The 15,985-nt window shown below is 44.4% G+C and overlaps 1 protein-coding gene across 1 annotated transcript; it reads right to left on the reverse strand.

Annotated features, from left to right (window-relative positions):
- Nucleotides 1-12,842: 12,842 nt before the first annotated feature.
- On the reverse strand, nt 12,843-15,634 carry LOC125550785 (transcription factor MYB52-like). The gene is made up of 2 exons (XM_048713875.1): nt 15,261-15,634; nt 12,843-13,757 (listed from the first exon to the last, which is right to left on the reverse strand). The coding sequence occupies exons 1-2, from the start codon at nt 15,430-15,432 to the stop codon at nt 13,099-13,101; spliced, it is 831 nt and encodes a 276-aa protein (XP_048569832.1). The 5' UTR covers nt 15,433-15,634; the 3' UTR covers nt 12,843-13,098.
- Between the last annotated feature and the right edge of the window lie 351 nt (nt 15,635-15,985).

Genomic DNA, 15,985 nt, shown 5'->3' on the forward strand with positions numbered 1-15,985 from the left:
TCTCATGATCAGATAAGAGAGTGTTATGATGACTTTGAAGATTGTCAAACCTAGTCTGAAACCTCTGAAGATTTTCAGTCAGGGCTTTAGTGCGATCCAATTCTTCACCCAACATATCATCACTTTTGTCTAGCATGTTTTGAACCTTTTCTAAAGCCCTTTGTTGTTTTACAGCAATCTTAGCAAGTTTAGAATAGCTGGGCTTAAGATTTTCATCAGATTCATTCTCACTTGATTCAGATGAGGTATATTTGAGTACCTTGGCACCCTTTGCAATGAAGTAGTAGGTGGGAGCGTAGTCATCATCCCCTTCATCAGCTTTGTTGGTGAGGTTATTTTCTTCAGTGTTGAAGATAGACTTGTTGACGAATGCAGTAGCGAGAGCTAGGCTCGCCACTTCGGATTCGGACTCCTCAGATGACTCCTCTTCCTCATTTTCTTCAGATTCAGCCTCAGAGTCCATTCCCTTGCCAATGAATGCCTTGGCCTTCTTGGAGCTGCTCTTCTTGTGATATGAAGGCTTTGAGGATTTCGATGATGAGGATTTTGTGGATTTCTTCTTTTTCTTCGCATCATCAGAACTGTAATCCTTGTATTTCTTCTTCTTTGATTCCTTTTCCCATTGAGGACAATCTTGAATGTAATGTCCAGGCTTCTTGCATTTGTGGCAGAGCCTCCTCTTGTAGTCACTTGATGAGGAATCACTGCTCCTTGAGGGTCTCCCAAAGCGACCATGTCTTGAGAACTTTTGGAACTTCTTCACAAGCAGAGCCAAATCATGGCTTAGTTCTTCAGGATCACCAAGGCTTCTACCAGAGTCTTCATCTTCGGACTCATATACGGCCTTGGCCTTCAGTGCACGTGTTCTGCCATAGCTTGAACCATAGAGATCTCTCTTTTCAGCAAGTTGGAACTCATGAGTATTTAGCCTTTCGAGAATATCAGCGGGATCAAGTGACTTGTAATTAGCACGTTCTTGTATCATCAATGCCAGAGTGTCAAATGAGGAATCAAGTGATCTCAGCAATTTCTTCACCACCTCATGGTCGGTGATGTCAGCGGCACCAAGTGCTTGAAGCTCATTTGAGATGTCAGTGAGGCGATCGAAGGTTTGTGGAACATTTTAATTGTCGAGTCTTTTGAAGCGGTTGAAGAGATTGCGAAGAACATCAACTCGAGAGTCACACTGAGTTGAGACTCCTTCATTCACTTTGGACAACCTGTCCCAGATAAGCTTCGATGTCTCCAAAGCACTCACTCTGCCATACTGTCCTTTGCTCAGATGGCCACATATGATATTCTTCGCTTGAGAGTCGAGTTGCTTGAATCTGTTCACATCAGCAGCATTCAGAGAAGGTGTGACTAAGGGAACACCATTTTCCACAACATACCAGAGATCGTTATCAATTGCTTCAAGATGCATTCGCATCTTATTCTTCCCGTAGGGGTAGTCCGTCCCATCGAAGGTAGGACACCCAGCAGAGACCTTGATCATACCTGTGGTCGACATAACTAAAACTCCAGGCGGTTAAACCAAAATCACACAGAACAAGGGAGTACCTTGCTCTGATACCAATTGAAAGTGCGTTATATCTACTAGAGGGGGGTGAATAGGCGATTTTTATGAAATTCTTCACTGAGGAATTTGCTGGTGAGGAAATTCCTTAGCGAAGAACTACCAGCAGCGGAATGAGTACTCAAAAGTAAACATAACAGAATACAAGCATAGTCATCATGATGAAATGAAGACAGGCACAGAGTACAGAAGCGTAAACACAGGATAACACAGGATGAAGACAAACAGACTGAAGAAATTGAACTGAGGAAATTGAGAAAGTCTTCAGTCAAAGTCTTCAAACACAGATATGAACAAGCAAACAACACAGTTATGAGGAAATGAAAGAGTTGAGGAAATAGAACCAGTAAGCTTGGTGAAGACAATGATTTGGTAGACCAGTTCCAACTGTTGTCTCAGTTGTACGTCTGGTTGGAGCGGCTGAGTATTTAAACTCAAGGACACACAGTCCCGGACACCCAGTCCTGAACACGCAGCTCAGGACACCCAGTCCTCACTGTATTCTCCTTGAACTAAGGTCACACAGACCTCGTCCAATCACTTGTGGTAAGTCTTCAGGTGACTTCCAAACCTTCACAAACTTGGTCACTCGGCGATCCACAATTCCTCTTGGATGCTCTAGACCATGACGCCTAACCGTCTGGAATAAGCACAGTCTTCAAAGGTAACAAGCGTCCGATCCACGCAGGATCAATCTCTTCAGTGATGCTCAATCACTTGGGGTTTGTAGGTGTTTGGGTTTTGGGTTTTTGGTTTTTCCTCACTTGATGATTTTCTCTCAAAGTCCTTGGAGGATGGGTTGCTCTCAAATGACAAGTGTCAGTTTCTCTCGGAGTAGCCAACCAGCTAGTGGTTGTAGGGGCGGCTATTTATAGCCTAGGGAGCAGCCCGACATGATAAGACATAAATGCCCTTCAATGATATGACCGTTAGGTGGATAGATATTTTGGGACAACTAGCGCATAGCACAGCAACGGTCGGAATTTTGAGTAGCAAAATCCTCAGGGCTATCATGTTCCTCACTGTGTAGGAAATCCGCACTGGCGAATTCCTAACTCCTCAGTCAGAACAAATTCCTCAGAGACCAGAAGAACTTCGTCTCTGTCAGTGAAGAATATGACTGGACTGTATGAGATTTCCAATGGCTTCACTCGAAGGGATTGGTAGGTGTAGGATTTTGAGTTGAGCATCACATGGAAATTTTTCCTTAGTATTTCCTCGACCCCCTTTAACAGTACGGTGTTTCCTATGACTCAAGAAAGAGAAAATGAAACTATGAAAACAAAAGTCTTCACGCTTTATGTTCCTCGAATGAATACCAAGTCTTCAAGGTCACACCATTTTCTTCACTTTCAAAGTCTTCATAATGTCTTCAGAATACCAAAGTCTTCAGACGAAGAACTTCATTTTTAGGGGTCGACTTTCTCTGTAAATATCAAACTCCTCATAGACTTATAGACCTGTGTACACTCATAAACACATTAGTCCCTTAACCTATAAGTCTTCAATACACCAAAATCACTAAGGGGCACTAGGTGCACTTACACACCTCGAGTGCGGCAACATAACCTCTGGGAACTATTTCCAACTAAAGGTCTCTAAGCTCATCACATAACTCCTGAGGTAAACCTCCTGCTGTAAGGGTATTAACATAACTCTTACGGCTCAAAGCATCTGCCACAACATTGGCTTTTCCTAGATGATAATGTAGACTCATGTCATAATCCTTTATAAGTTCCAACCATCTCGTTTGTCTGAGATTCAACTCCTTCTGCGTGAAGATATACTTCAAACTCTTGTGATCCGTGTAAACATCAGAACGATTCCCAATAAGATAGTGTCTCCATGTCTTGAGTGCATGCACTACAACTGCCAACTCCAAATCATGCGTGGCATAGTTCAACTCATGAGGTCGAAGATGTCGTGAAGCATAAGCTACAACCTTTCCCTCTTGCATAAGAACACCTCCAAGTCCCTGACGTGAAGCATCACAATACACCTGAAAGTCCTTGTGTACGTCAGGCAGGATTAGCACTGGAGCTGTAACCAAACTCTTCTTCAACTCTTGAAAGCTGGCTTCACACTCTTCAGTCCAAATGAACTTGGTGTCCTTCTTCAACAACGCTGTCACGGGCCTTGCAATCTAGGATAAATTTTCAATAAATATTTGATAATATCTTGCAAGTCCAAGGAAACTACGAATCTCGCCAACTGTGGTGGGTGCATTCCATTATGTGACTGACTCTACCTTGGTAGGGTCCACTGCAATCCCTTCACCTCACACTACATGTCCAAGAAATCTGACTTCCTTGAGCCAAAACTCACACTTGCTGAACTTGGCATAAAATTGATGTTCTCTGAGCTTCTCCAAAACTAAGCGCAGATGTTCGGCGTGTTCCTCCTTATTCTTGGAGTAAACCAATATGTCATCAATGAATACCACAACAAACTTATCCAAGAACTCCATGAATACCTTGTTCATCATGCTCATAAAATAGGCAGGGGCATTAGTCAAACCAAAGGACATGACTGTATACTCATAAAGCCCATACCTTGTGGTAAAAGCTGTCTTGGGTATATCCTTCTCACGGATCTTCAATTGGTGATAACCCGATTGAAGATCGATCTTGGAGAAAACACTAGCTCCTTCTAGCTGGTCAAACAAGTCATTGATCATCAGGAGGGGATACTTGTTCTTGATTGTCACCTCGTTCAAAGAGCGGTAATCCACACACATCCTTAAGGTTCCATCCTTCTTCTCCACTAAGAGTATTGGGGCTCCCCAAGGTGATGAACTCGGGTGGATATACCCTTTCTCCAACAACTCCTTAATCTGTTTCTTGACTTCCTCCAAATCATTAGCGGGCATCCGATACGACCTCTTGGAGATAGGTCCTGTGCCTGGCAGCAACTCAATCAAAAACTCAATCTCCCGATCTGGCAGCATACCCGGTAACTCATCCGGAAATACATCGGGATAATCCTTCACCATTGGTACTTCTTCCTGGACAACTTCCGTAAGAGAGTTCACCTAAGTCCTCCTAGGTTTAAGCCTGGATACAAACTTGATCCTCTTTTTCTCTGGGGTGGTGAGAAAAATCGATCTACTAGCACAATCAATGTTTCCCTCATACTTGGACATCCAATCCAACCCTAGGATTACATCCAACCCTTGCGACTCTAGTATAATCATATCTGTGGGAAAAACATGTCCCCCTATGTTCAAAGGAAACTGGAAACATCCCTGACTAGCCATAGACTCGGCTCCTGGGGAACTCACTAGAATGGGTGACTTAAGAGCTATGGTAGGCAACTTATGTTTATCCACAAATCCCCTTGATATGAATGAATGCGATGCACCAGTGTCAAAAAGAATGAGTGTTGGAAATGAATTAACCAAGAACTTACCAATCACTGCGTCAGGCTACTCATAAACCTCTTCCACATTGACATGATTCACATGCCCCTTAGTGAAAGGGTTGGGCTTCTTGCCTCCAGAATTCCCATTGCCATTTCCATTTCCATTCTGCGCCTCAGGACACTCATTGGAGTAGTGACCTTTCTTCTTGCACTTGAAGCAGGTGATGTGACTCAGATCCTTCTTCATTGGTGTAGAAGAGTTGAAATGCTACTGATTGCCATTTCCTCCATTGCCATTGACATGCTTGTGACCATGGTGGTTGTATCCATTTCCTCCATGATGAATGTGGCCTCCATGGTTATGGTGATTCCCTCCAAACTTGCTAGTGCCTGATCCAGAACTTCCTGAGTACGGGCTGTAGTGGGGTTTCTGTTGAACTCCAGAGTTATACTTCCCATGACCGTACTTCCTCTTACAATGCTCCATTTGTTGGTGCTTGCCTTCGAGAATGGTAGTCTTATCAACCAGCTCCTGATAGTCCGCAAAGGTTGCCACAGTCAACTGAACTCCCAACTCATCATTCAGTCCCTCCAGAAACTTCTCCTGCTTGGCTGCATCAGTGGCCATGTCCTCTGGGGCATAACGGGCCAACTTACTGAACTCATCAACATACTGAGATACTATGCGTCCTCCCTGGCACAAGTTGCGGAACTCCTTCTTCTTCAGACTCATGGCTCCAGCTGAGACATGAGCAGTGCGGAACGCCTGCTGGAACTGAGTCCAAGTCACATTCTCCATGGGGTATGTGGTGGTGTAGTTCTCCCACCAAGCAGTTGCAGTCCATCCAGCTAGTGGGCAGCAAACTTCACCTTCTCAGCATCATTGCATCCTGCTGTGGCCAGCTCCCTTCCTATCTTGCGAAGCCAGTCATCTGCGACAATCGTCTCTGTGCTGCTGGAGAACACGGGTGGGTTCAGCCTCAGAAAACGGGTAAGACTGTCAACTGGGGGTGGCGGCGGTGGGTTGTTGTTGTTGTTCTGGTAATGGTTCTGGTTCTGAATGAGCATCTGCATAAGAGCATTCTGCTGCTGGATCAATTGCGTGAGCTCCGGCGGAAAGTTGAATCCGGGGTCACGTCTTGGAGGCATCTGATGGGTTTAGAGTGGATGAGGAGTTAGAATAGAATAAGGCCTAGTGAGTAAAATCACACTACCCATATGCACATGGTAGCAATAAAATTTCAAATCACTCCAATTCAATTTCAAACAAAGAGGTTCACATGAATAATCAAACCTAAGGTAAGCCATGTCACAAGATTTGACAAGGTCTTACAGATGAAATAAACTAATCGGATAACGAAATCAAATTTCTAAACTCTCATGGTGGTATAAAATCTAACTCTCATTACATGAGGACCAGTCAACCATGTCAACATCGGGTGTCCTTGCATCACTCTCCGTGTCGTCATCTCCGAGCTCATCATTTTGGTCCCTCTCTTGGCTGACATAGGCACCGTACGAGTGATCCTCTTGGATGTTTTCTCCCTCATCCAGCTTCTCCTCGGCCTCCTCAAGCTCAAGCTTCAGGTTGTCGATCTTCTCCTGCAGTGCATCCAGCTCTCCCTCATGCTCGATGCGAGCGTCCTGGAGCTCCTCCTCGAGCTCGGCCTTGCGGGTCATGAGGTTTTTGATGACGATCATGTTGTCGGACAGCTCTAGCTCCATCATGCGAATGTGCTCCTCCATGTCCTGGATATGGGATGCTATCGTCTCGTCCTCCAGGGTACGAACCACATCTCCATTTGCGTCGCGGCGTCCGTACATCACGAAGGAGGTCCTCTTGAGGTCTTAATCATACACCTCTCGAATGCGTCCGAGAGCAATGTGAGCAGCGATACCCCGGTCCTGCCCAAGCCCCATGTTGCGGTATCCAAATGGAAATCAATGGACTTGGTGCAGTTTCCGAGGATGCGTCCGGGGATATGAGCATCGATCCTCCAACGTGTCTCCTCGGGCAGGGTGGCTGTGAAGGTTCCAGTGAATGTGGGAAGCCCAATCTTCAGGTGCTTCGCGATCTTCACCAGCTGCCGTCCAAAGGGCATGGTCTCATCGGGCTGCTCGAACTCAACAAGGGCGGATGACATCTACATTTTGAAAGAGAGAAGAAATTAGTATTGAAGCAGAGAAGGTACGAGACCAAAGGATATATAGGGAAAGTGAAAACATAGTTTTTATCCTATGGATTTTCCATTTTCTAGGGGTCGCGTCCTACAGTCAACGTGTGCTCTGATACCATCTTGCAGCGACCCGACTCGATAAGAGTCGAAGTCTCAGTGCTTACCGTGCTAGTCCCTGGATCGACTTGCTAGCACACACAGTACTCGATGACATAACAGAAATAACACACATCTCTTTATTACATCGATAGTCCAGGAGCAATACATTTATTACAAAATAGGGCATGTAGCCAATAAGCAAATACTACTGAAGCAAAGTAATAAATGAGTCCAACTCCACCAGCAAGGTTGAGTGTAGAACATCGACCTATCGCACCTTAATCCTCGTCGGATATGTCTGCAACGTGATAAGTTATAGCCATATAGGTCAGTACATTGAATGTACTGGCAAGTCACATCATAAGTGTAATGAACCTACTTGTACATGCAATTTGGCTGGTGGAAAGCTCTATGTTTAGTTTTTGCATAAAGCTAGTTTTTCCCTATTAGAAAAGATGTTATTCTACTACTACACATTTGCATAGGATGAGTTGGCAAACCCAACTCCATCCATTCCCAAGTTTCATTTAAAACCCAACTGTTTGATTAAAGGTGAGGAGATCTCCCGACATTTCCACTACTAGATGCTCAAGTTGTCCGTAACCGGGGACACGGCTAATCGATTAGGTTGACACTCTGTAGAGGTTTGCGCACTTTTCCCACAAGATTCGATCGCCTCCCTTGAAGTTCTCGCACTTCCTGGCGTTTGAGAACAGGGTGACCGAGACATAGTCTATCGAAAGTATTCCCCCTTAACCCACGGATAGGCCAGTACACCTACTCATTCTACATCTCCTAGCCCGTCCCGGAAGGGGTCACACTAACTACTCAACTAAGCCAGAGCCCATATTGGCTTGTGACTGCACACATAAGCTTCTAGACATAAGAATACGATTGATCTCTTTGAGCCTGAGCGGACGGTCCACTAGTGGTGCACCACCATGGATTTCCCATGCGTGCCCCACTGTACTTCGCCAACATTCCAACAAGTTTCCGCCCAGGCAGTTCATTAATTATCTTAGGTCCTATTTACTACATTTTCACTCAAACTTTACAATGATCACTCCCCAATCCACGTCTACTTAGTGAAGCAACATAATTTAAAACGATGGCGACAATGTTATATGGTTCAGACCTACCTCAATGAACTACAGGGTGAAAAGCATAGTCATGCGGCATCAATTCCTACCATGCAGTCCTACCGCAAAGAACTAAGTGCATAATAAAAACATAGGTAATGAAACATGATCAAGATGCAACTTGCCTTGGTACTGCTGGTTGAATTCTAAAGACTGATAATATTCTGCTTCGCACTTCGTGCGATCTATCACAAAGAAGATAAACAAACATAAGCAAACATTTCAGAAAACCAAGAAGAACGTGCGAAGAAAGAAGTCTCAGAAAAACCAAATGAACATACAACACACTTAGCTACCACAAAAATATTCTAAATGCAAAACAACATAAGCCTATGGTTCAAAAAGTGATGTGAACTATAGTGCATACTATGCATACTAGTAAAAATATTACTGGACAGATTCTAGTGTGTGAAAAATTATTGTGACAAAGGTCCAGGTGATAGGGTTTGGCTACGGTGACAAAGCGTAAAAAGAATCAACTTAATCGGAGCTACGGTTTGGGAGATATGGCCATTTGAAGTTCAAATTCAAATCTGAATAAATTCAAATTTGAATCTGACAAAACTTTGCAGAAAGGATACCACTGGATAGATCTAAACATGACGAAAAATTTACCGTTGGTTTCATCGAGTTTGGATCTATGGTTAAAAAGTTGTGGCTACTCAAAGTTCAGGGACTAATCTGCTAATCATAGGGACTAAACAGAGAAGAAAACTATCGCAAACATGTCCCTGGCCACGTGGCGGATTGCGGGTGGCTGAGCAGCGTCCGCTGCGGAGGCTATACGGCGAATGGCCGCTAAATAAGAAAAACAACGGCGACGGCTAACTAAAGAAAAACCAACGTTCGGTTTAAATAAAACCGCACGGTTTAACGGGAACCGACCGGTAGTTTTTAAAATAAAAACCGCGGTTAACCACATACCGGTTCGACTAAAAAAACAACAACTAATCTAATCTAATCTAAGCCGTGGATCTTCGATCTAACTAACAAGAGGAGGTGCGGCGGCTTACAGCGGCTGGCGACGTCGGCGACGAGCAGAGGACAGCGGCGCAACATCGGGCGATGGCGGGGCAGTGGCTAAGGCGGTCCTCGGCATCGAGGAAGAATACGGGGAGGTGTGGCGCGTCGAGGGCATCGCGAAGGTGGTGTCGGCGTTCGTCAGCGACGTCGGGACGGGGCGAGGCGAAGACGGCGGGGCTCGGTGCTCCGGCGACTCCAGCGTCGACAGTGCAGTGGCTCCGACGGTACCTAGGAGCAAAAAAACGTGTCAAACAGATGCTCGTTGTCGCGGGAATCCAATTGACAAAGGAAGGAGAGCTAGGGGTGCCACAGACGACGAAATGGACGATGGAGTGGCGCGGCTCCGGCGAGATGCGAACGGCGACAGCAAGCAGTAGGGGCGGCGTGGGAAGAAGCGGGAAGGCGAGGTTGGAAGAGGGGGTCCTGGCCTTTATATAGGCGCCGCTAGGAGCGCTACGGGGTTGCGGATAAGCCTCATCCGCGAGGGAGCCGAGCGGCGGTTGCGGGGGCGCGTCGAGGATGTTTATCCCGCGGGCTGCGGGAGGTTGGGGACGAGCTGACGAGCAGGGCCCGCCTGGCAGCGGCGGCGAGAGGAGGTGAGCGAGGGCGCGTGCGGGACGGTCGACCGACGCGGAGGCGTCGAGCGCTGGGGCGCTGGAGGGCGCTGGCCTTGGGCCAAATGGCCAGCTGGGCCAGTCGGGGCACTCCTGGGCCAAACCCAGTTTCGGTCCAGGCTGGTGAGTGCGTGTTTTTAAAAAAACCGAAGACTAAAGTGGCCCTAAATAAATTCAAACTAATTTGCAAAAACACCACAATAATTTATAAAATATTGTACAATATTTAGAGCCTAATGAACATTAACTTCAGCACGGAAAATTTTGAAAATATTTTCCTAATGCAATTAATGCACTTTTTGCAAATAAAATAAATACCAATAAACTCCAAAACTTCAAATAATATTCAAAATAAAATTTCTCACTCTTTTATATTTTGAGGAAGTCGTCTTATCCCCTCTCATTTGTTTTTTTTCTCAAGTGGAAAAATATTATTTGAATATTTTAAAACTCCAAAATGCAAAGAAATATGATATGCATTGAATGATGTTACATGTGCATTACCGAGAGGGCCCAGAGATCCCTCTCCGATACACGAAGTGACAAATCCTAATCTTGATCTATACCAACTCAATAAACACCTTCGGAGACACCTGTAGAGCATCTTTATAATCACCCTGTACGTTGTGACGTTCGATGGCACACAAGGTGTTCCTCCGGTATTCGGGAGTTGCATAATCTCATAGTCAGAGGAATATGTATAAGTCATGAAGAAAGCAATAGCAATAAAACTAAACGATCATAATGCTAAGCTAACGGATGGGTCTTGTCCATCACATCATTCTTTAATGATGTGATCCCGTTCATCAAATAACAACACATGTCTATGGTTAGGAAACTTAACCATCTTTGATTAACGAGCTAGTCAAGTAGCTAGAGGCATACTAGGGACACTCTGTTTTGTCTATTTATTCACACATGTACTAAGTTTACGGTTAATGCAATTCTAGCATGAATAATTAAAATTTATAATGACATAAGGAAATATAAATAACAACTTTATTATTGCCTCTAGGGCATATTTCCTTCAGCAAGTGCTTCTCAAATCTCTCTTACGTCATCGACCAAGTGCTTGAATTTTGCTATGAATCGGTCGCCACTGGCAGAGCTAGAGGGGTCAAGTGGGGGCAAACGATGCCCAAAGTGTAGCGCCGGTTACGGTCAACCGACGCAGACCGGTCGAAACCATGACATAGTGGCAAAACCATAAAAGTAGCAAAGTGGCTTGGACATGACAATGATTTTTTTGAAACTAATGGCAAATCAAACGGGTGGGACACAACTAAAGGCATGGAAATGATTATGCTTTTCTTCTTCGGGGCGATGATTTGCTACGTAGATCGCGGTCACTGGCATCATCTTGTCTACATTGATGATTTCTTAGCGGCTACTTATACAAGCTTTTGGGTTTCAACAAGTTTTCTACGCTGAGATGGAGATTCTGAGGCGACAACAACACGCGTGGGCGGATGTACGAGGAAAGGATACTTCGGCACCCCAAGGGTTCGGATGATTAAAAAAATTGTACGGTTATTTTTGTAAGGGTCTATATTTTTCATATATATGACTTTAGCCTTTTCACACAAAAAAAAGAGTTAAACCAATGCAAAAATATTTCATCAAATATACTATGTTGGGTTATGTGTGTAGGCTATGGGGATATAGAAATATACTATGTCATTATCACAATTTCTATATCCCCATATCAATGCCGAATATTTGAAGCAGACATCTTTACACATTTTGTCAAGTCTAGCTTTCCTCTTTGCTTGCAAAAGCCATGCAGTTACTATGTATGCTAAGGCTTAAGAATATCATGGAGTTGCAACAACCTGCAGTCTAGTTGCCAAAGAAGTAAAGGCTTCAGATTTGAACTCCCTGCACAACCGCTTGGTGTACTTATACCTTACTTTAACATGCTCGTCTATTTAACATGCTCGTCTATTTTTTGCAGGTTGGTGCACAAACGGAATAAAGGCGATCACTACATAAGTTAAACCAACGGTTGGATGGTTTGTCTATTTTTTGCAGGTTGTTCATGCAGTTCCATCATGTGAATAGACTTCACACTATTTTCTTTCTAGAGTAACTTTAACATTCAGTCGACAATGTAGATTTGTCCATGTACTACCAGACAGTAAAATTCTTTATCATGGACTACTAATATATAAAAATATTACTGGATTATTAATAAAAATATATTCTTAGTTTTTTGGCAGATATAATTAGATTTAATATCATGAAAAGTGCTTCATAATATTTCTGGAATTTAAACTGTTCACTGACAAACTCAAAAAGGAAATTACAATCGAAGTTCTATGTTGCAGTTTTTGCATGTATATAAAACAGGCCAACATTTTTTCACTGTTATGTGTGGACAAAAGCTGCATAAAGCGATTTTGTTATTTCAGAAAGGTGACTATTTATTACAAGTCAGTGTTGATGACTGCTCGATCTTTCATGAGTTATGCATGAACATATATGATGAGAAAATCTTGATCTTATGGCTATGAGTAGTTGTCTAGAAATAACTGTTTCTAAGTCGATTTAGCCATAAATAGTCTTTTTTTGGGTAATTTAGCCATATATAGTCCCTCCCAATTACTAGTAATTACTTCTGACTAGCGGGACGACGATATTCACCCTTTAGTTTGCAAAATGTGTATTCCATGTGAATGTGATCTTGCTGCCTTTTTTTTGACGGGATCTTGTTGCCTTTTTTATCACAATTTACACGTCTGATGGTGATTAGCACTTTTTTTTTTACAATTGGCGTCTCAACAATCGGCCTTTAATAAGCAGCGATTAGCACACAACACAAATTCAAATTATTAACCAGAAAAAACCAACGATGTGCCACAAACCTTATTTGATCGATCAACAGTTCAACACATGATCATGTTCAACAGTTCAACACATTACACATGATCATCACAGTTCTAATTAAGGCCCTCCTTGATCTCTGCCATAAACAGTGCATGCATGCGCCTATCTAGCCAGTTAATTACCAATTAACGGCGATGCAATGCTCTAACAACACAGATCGATCGACAAGTTGATGGAGGCTGCAGCCGGCTGCTTCCTGCGATCGATCGTTCCATTGCCATGGTTCACGAGGACACGCCGACGCCGAGGAAGTCGATGAACGGTGGCGCATCCTTCGTTTTCAGTGGTTCATCGCCGTCGACATGGTAATCCTTCCTGTGCTGATGGTCAGGGCCGCCACGGCCATCCAACGCTAGTGCTTCTCTTGAAGGTGGGGAGGAGAAGGCGATGGAGTGAGAAGACGGCGCCGCCGGTTGCTTGCCGCCGTCCAGGTAGCTACTGTACCTTGACAGCAAGCTCTGGTTTCCTGAAGCGCCGTAGCCATTGAACAGTACTGGAGTAGAAGAAGGCGCCACTGCCGCCGCAGCCGGCGGTGAGCCGAAGAAACCGCCACCACTAGGCTTGGAGAAGCCAAAGCAGAAGGAGCCGGCCGACGCGCCGGCAAAGTCGAGCTGGGCGCCGCCGCTGTAGTAGGACGGGAAGGTGGACGAGGCGGCCTTCGCGAGGAGCCTGCAGCGCTCACGGCTGCGGCGGGCCCTGACGACGTGCCAGTGATTCTTGACGGCGTTGTCAGTGCGGCCAGGAAAATGGCGGGCGATGAGAGCCCACTTGTTGCCGTGGACTCGGTGCGCCGCTAGCAGACGCTCCTCCTCTTCCTCCGTGAACGGCCGCTTGTTGATCCGCGGGTCAAGCTGGTTGAACCACCGGAGACGGCAGCTCTTGCCTACAATTAATTACCACAAACTAGTTTTAAATATTCGAAATAAAATTGAAAATTTAGCACGTCAGGGAAATACATTCTAGCAATTATTAATAATGAAAGAAATCATAATTCAGTGCAATTCATTGACGAATGAAGAATTCGTAGTTTTTTATTTATTTTGGCCAATATGGGGAATTCATGGTTAAGTAGTGCAATTTTGCAAGGACGTGAAATTCTGATATAGCACTGTAATGTTGTAGGATTTGTGGGACAAATTAATCGGGCGAGTAATTACATAATTAACGCACTCAAGAGAGTAGGTCAGGGCACATAAAGGTTATTGCGTACAAATCGATTTAGTTGCATCAACCTGCATGCATGCCTGAGAGAGACGAGTGAAGAAATCTTCTCATTAGGCTAAGCCGTGTAGGTGATCAACTCTTGACACATGCATCCATATATACATGGATTTTTCACATGTATAAACATAAAACTAACCGTGCTTTGCCTGGTGATTATCTAATTATAATGCTGTCTCAGTGTTGCTAGTAAGAACACACCCTACCGCATCTTTTACATTAAGGAACTGTACAGGGTTTTAGTTATGTTGTTGCTTCCCTTTACCTCATACTATGTAACTTTTTTGTGAAAAATATTATGCAGCTGTATATGTTTTGGGAAAAAATTAGTTAAGTGAAACTAAAAGAGGAGATTTAGAATAAAGTTGCATGCATGCTAATTTCACCTTGTTCATGAATTTTGCAAGCTAGTAGTCATGCAAATAAAACCTTGTGTTCATAATTTCTTCTTCAATCTAGAACAAGTATTTCAGGGATATAACTAATTCCGAACTGCTAAAAATTTGTATGTTATCAATTAGACAAAGATCACTTAATCGTACCTGTTTGCCTTTATGGCCATCAGACTAGATTTATCTTTGGTCTAAGAAAAGTAACACTAATCTTTCCAAATTTCCGAAAATATTAGGAGAATTGTGTATCATTCCATTGAAGCGCCTTGAAAGATAGAAAAAGTTACATCCATAAGCACAGCAAGAGAACTATATAGGTACCGCAAAACAGATTCAACTCGTCATCGTGCACATTAACGAACAACTTATATGATCCTACTGTTTTTTGGGTATAACACAAAAACTCACTAACGAGGCATAATTTTAATTAACTTATATCTAAATAATCTTCTATTTTCAAGATACCCAAAAACTAAGCCCAGCGCAAATATCATTCCCCTCGAGGAAGGATTTTCTTGGTAGATGGCACAAGCAGCTAAAACAACCTGCTGCCCGTGCAGAAATTAGTATGGCAAACCCCCCTCAAAAAAAAAGTATGGCAAACTGAACCAAGGTGCGTAGATCATCTACTTCCTGAGCACAAATCGCATCAACCAAAGTCAATTTCTCATCAAGGTTATATGCATCAACGTCATCTGAAAAAGGAAATTAAGAAACATTTCTTGTTGGAAACAGATCGACGATCAACGAGATAGGCCGGCAGTTTCACCCACCTGATCTGCCCTCGAGCTTCTCGGCTATGGAGTTCCAGTTCTGGGGGCCGTACTTCTCCACGAGCTGGCGCAGCTTCTCGTCCTCCCCCGGCCGCCAGTGGCCTCTCGGGCACAAGGACGCTGGCTTCCCGCCGCCTTCCGACGTGTTGGTCGTCGACGACGACGCCGCCATCGGCCTTTGCCGGCCGGAGAAAAGGCGGAGGATCGAAGCCTGGCCGACGAGAGAGCTCCGAGCTGCGCTTGAGAGAGAGGAAGCTAATGCGTTTTTGGTCCGTAATGAGCTAATGGCCACAAGTCAGAGGCGCGTATGTATATAGAGGTAGAGTGAGAGAGAAGGCTATGGTGTGTGTGTTAGCTTTACCCACACACACGCACGCAGGTAATGACACGCATATTGGGCTAGGGTTTGGGGAAGAGGTCCTTTTAGTTTAGTTTTACACGACAAGAGAGGGGGGGGGGGGGGGGGCGGGCTGTGAATGATGCATGCACGCTCACATACACCGCTAATGGAGTATTCAACATCTCTCTTTCTCCCTCTCTCTCTCGTGCGTGTGTGTAGGGCTAGCTACCGTGTGTCCATGTCATCTCTATCTCCCACCAACTTGCCCCGTTTGGCTATTCGCCAGAGACCACTCCTCTCACAGCCCCCATCCAACACAAACCTATCCCCGGCCGGATTACTTCCAGCTGCAATATTTGTACTTCTTCTCTAACTTCCCTAACAA

Source organism: Triticum urartu, chromosome 4, assembly GCF_003073215.2.
Source record: "Triticum urartu cultivar G1812 chromosome 4, Tu2.1, whole genome shotgun sequence".
In the NCBI taxonomy this organism is placed as follows: domain Eukaryota; kingdom Viridiplantae; phylum Streptophyta; class Magnoliopsida; order Poales; family Poaceae; genus Triticum; species Triticum urartu.

Bases quoted from the DNA above. Each gene is read 5' to 3' on its own strand.
- LOC125550785 (XM_048713875.1), bottom strand. From the start codon at position 15,432: ATGGCGGCGTCGTCGTCGACGACCAACACGTCGGAAGGCGGCGGGAAG. The intron at 13,758-15,260 runs GTGGGTGAAACT...AATTAATTGTAG, and splicing joins GAAGCTCGAGGGCAGATCAG to GCAAGAGCTGCCGTCTCCGG.